This window comes from Oryza brachyantha, chromosome 8 (assembly GCF_000231095.2).
Source record: "Oryza brachyantha chromosome 8, ObraRS2, whole genome shotgun sequence".
Lineage (NCBI taxonomy): Eukaryota > Viridiplantae > Streptophyta > Magnoliopsida > Poales > Poaceae > Oryza > Oryza brachyantha.
In genome coordinates this window covers 10,030,948-10,034,019 of record NC_023170.2, presented here as the reverse complement: position 1 = coordinate 10,034,019, position 3,072 = coordinate 10,030,948, and the positions used below count along the sequence as shown (strand labels likewise).

The window sequence follows — 3,072 nt, the reverse complement described above, 5'->3', positions numbered from 1 at the left end:
AACGCTGTTCTCCCTGCACGTGAATATAAGATTATCACTTAGAGGACGGCACACGTTAGCGCGATAAAAAAGATTGATTTGTGCAATAAATTTTTTAGTGGTATTTTTGTAAAATAAGTTTTTAAAAGAATGAAAATGTCAAAATTGACGGAAATAGTAGTGCTACAGCCGAACAGGACATAAGTTTCTCGCCTTGTTCAGGTCGAGCACTCAAGCTATCTGTTCATTTGTACGACATATTTTGTCGTAAAAGTCTATCTGCAAAATAAGCCATTCGACAAGGATCAGATAGTAAAAGTTCTTGGAGACAATTTATCATTTCTGCACGTGACACACCCGCAGGACCTTCCAGGCTACGGCTACAGTTAGGTCAAGGTCAATGAGGTGGGGCCTCTACAAAGGCCAAGAGTCCAAATCATTGTTAGTGTCACCCTTAGCATCTTTCTCGTAGCTGACCCCGTTGATCTAATCTGTGTGTAATGCGACTCCAGCGCCTCAATTGATCTCTTCCCCGATGAATCCATGAGTTATCCAACCTCCTGAGAACTTCATGCTCGCTTGGCCATTAATGGAGTGGTCGACTGGTAGGTAAAATAGTTACTGACAGGGCAGCTGCTCTGTTTCCTTGCCGGATTCAGCCGCAGAGATGGAGAAGAAAGCAGGTGCCAACAAGATCCTCCTTTCTTGAACCAGCTCAGCGATTGGGAATTCGGATGTGTAATTGATCAGAATTTGATGGATTTCGTGTGCTGATCGGTTGCAGATCACTGTATGATTGACATCCCTACCTTGGCGCAAGAACTGAGGGTTGAACTGTCCAGCTTGAAGTCGCCGGCGGAGTGGGTCGCCGGCGGCTCCGTCCAGCCGTGGATCTTCGTCGACAAGGTTGGTGAATCGACCCGGAGCCTCGACCCGCATGAGTACGTGCCGCAGTTCGTTTCCATCGGGCCGTACCACCGTACCGGCGACCTCGCCAGAGAAGCCAACAAGGTGAATTACCTCGGCGACGTCCTCTCGGCGGCGGCGGCGGACTCGAGCGCGCCGATGAAGCTCGAGGACTACCTCAGCGAGCTGGCGCACCTCGAGCACAGCGCGAGGAGGAGCTACGTCCATTCGTTCGATATCCCCAGCGGTGAGTTCGTGCGGATGCTTCTGCTCGACGCCTGCTACATCCTCGTCCGCTTCGGCGACGTCCTCGGGCGACGCCCTGCGCCGCCGCAGCCGGACATGGCGAATGGCGTCGTGCCGGCGGGGCATCGTGTTGTGCCGACCGAGGAGAGGAGAGCACCCTCGGCCGACCAGCGGGAGAACGTCGCGGTGGTCCGCGACGTGCTCTACCTTGCGGAGAACCAGATCCCGTTCTTCGTCGTGGACAAGGTTTACGAGCTCGCCTTTCTCGACGGCAAAACTAGGGCGGTGGACGCCATCGCGAGGTACGTGCATGACCTCTTGCGGTGGACTGGATACACGGTCGCGACGCCGACCGTGGTGGCGCCACCGGCGCTGCGGCCACAGCCAGCCAATCTGCTTCACCTGGTACACATGCACTTCACGCCCACCGTGCTCACCTCCGGCAAGCGCAGCCGCGGCGGCAGGCCGGTGGGCCGGTGGCGCACGGCGACGGAGTACTACTTTGCCGGCGTGAGGTTCAAGCGCCGGGCTCTCAGCACCGACGGCGGCGGCGGCGCGCGCAGCATCCTCGACGTGAAGGCGAGCAGAGGCGGCGGCACGCTGCAGGTGCCCCGCCTGAGCATCGACGACCAGACGTGGCGGCTGCTGCGCAACCTGATGGCGCTGGAGCAGAGCAACCCGGAGGCCGCGGGCACCCACGTGACGGCGTACTGCGTGTTCATGTCGCAGCTGGCGTGCACGGCGAGGGACGTGGAGCTGCTGTCCCGTCGGGGCGTCATCGTGCACGGCCTGGGCAACGACGAGCAGGTCGCGGAGCTCTTCGCCAACCTGTGCAAGGGCGCCGTGTTCGACTTCGATGAGGCCGACCAGAACTACCTGAGGCCGGTGTGCCAGACGCTGGAGCGGCGGTTCCGGAGCCGGCCGCGGCGGTGGATGGCGTGGCTGAAGCAGAAGTACTTCCTCAACCCGTGGCTCGCCGCCGGCCTCGTGGCGGCCACCATCGGGCTCGCGTGCAGCGTGATCCAGGCGGTTTACTCCGTTCTGGGTTACATAAAACCGGGGAACTAGGATTGCAACCGATGTGCGGCAATGGCGGAGCCAACACCCGGCTGCCCTGTGCTCGCCGGTGCAGCAGATCAAAGAGGTGGTAACGTCAGAAATCGTACCGATGATTCGTGCGTCCTCGACAAAATTCCTTAATCGATCTTCCGATGGTACTGGTGAAGTTTGATGAAATCAAGAAAAGTCCGGAGGTGCAGCACATCGAGAAATGGACCCTGATTACTGAAAGAGAGCAATGATCATGGATAGAGTCATAGAGAGCAGAGACCAGGGGATTTCACGAAATAGGTTTTGGACTTCTGAAATACTGTCAGGCTCGTGATCTGAAGTTGTTTAGCCAACCCCAACAAAAGTCTGTAATTTCTTAAGAAGATACTGTTCATCTCTAAACATGATTATGTGGTTTAATGGTTATGGTGCTGACCCGACAATGGTTTTGGGTGGCTTCGCCGCTGAGCCCATAGACGAGACTTTGTCAGCTAAAGTGCAGATTGTCGTCGAATCAGATTCTACGGGTGGCTGTTGAAGCATTTGAAGATGATGACTCGTGCATGATATGAGTGCTATTAGTGTTTCAATTAAGCGGTGTAAATTCAGGAATTGTGAGTTTGTGTTATGTAAATTATGAGAGATGCCCACATGGGGAAATTTAACTATTTCCGACTTATTAGCCACTCTTCAAATATCACTTTTTTAGTTTTCTCAATACATAGTCAGGGAAAGCTATTTGCCACTTTTATCTATCTGATATATCAACAAGGAGTCAAGGATTGAAAACACGATCATCTCTTCTTCTCTCTGCTATCTAGACCCTCCCTCTCTTCTCTCTTCCCCGCCGAGTCTGCAGATGATTTTGCCTCTTGGCACTAAACCATATTT

General features: G+C 54.4%; 1 protein-coding gene across 2 annotated transcripts; it reads left to right on the top strand.

The window, feature by feature from the left end:
• Positions 1–443: 443 nt before the first annotated feature.
• LOC102706867 lies at positions 444–2,867 on the top strand. 2 transcript variants are annotated; one of them, XM_015840309.2, is made up of 2 exons: positions 444–584; positions 764–2,867. In XM_015840309.2, exons 1-2 carry the CDS (start codon positions 551–553, stop codon positions 2,197–2,199), a joined length of 1,470 nt encoding a protein of 489 aa, XP_015695795.1. In that variant the 5' UTR covers positions 444–550; the 3' UTR covers positions 2,200–2,867. The 2 variants fall into 2 exon arrangements, with proteins under 2 accessions (XP_015695795.1, XP_006659329.1); XM_006659266.3 differs by having other exon boundaries at positions 444–662.
• The last annotated feature ends 205 nt before the right edge of the window (positions 2,868–3,072 follow it).

Bases quoted from the DNA above. Each gene is read 5' to 3' on its own strand.
- LOC102706867 (XM_015840309.2), top strand. From the start codon at position 551: ATGCTCGCTTGGCCATTAATGGAGTGGTCGACTG. The intron at 585-763 runs GTAGGTAAAATA...GATCGGTTGCAG, and splicing joins ATTAATGGAGTGGTCGACTG to ATCACTGTATGATTGACATC.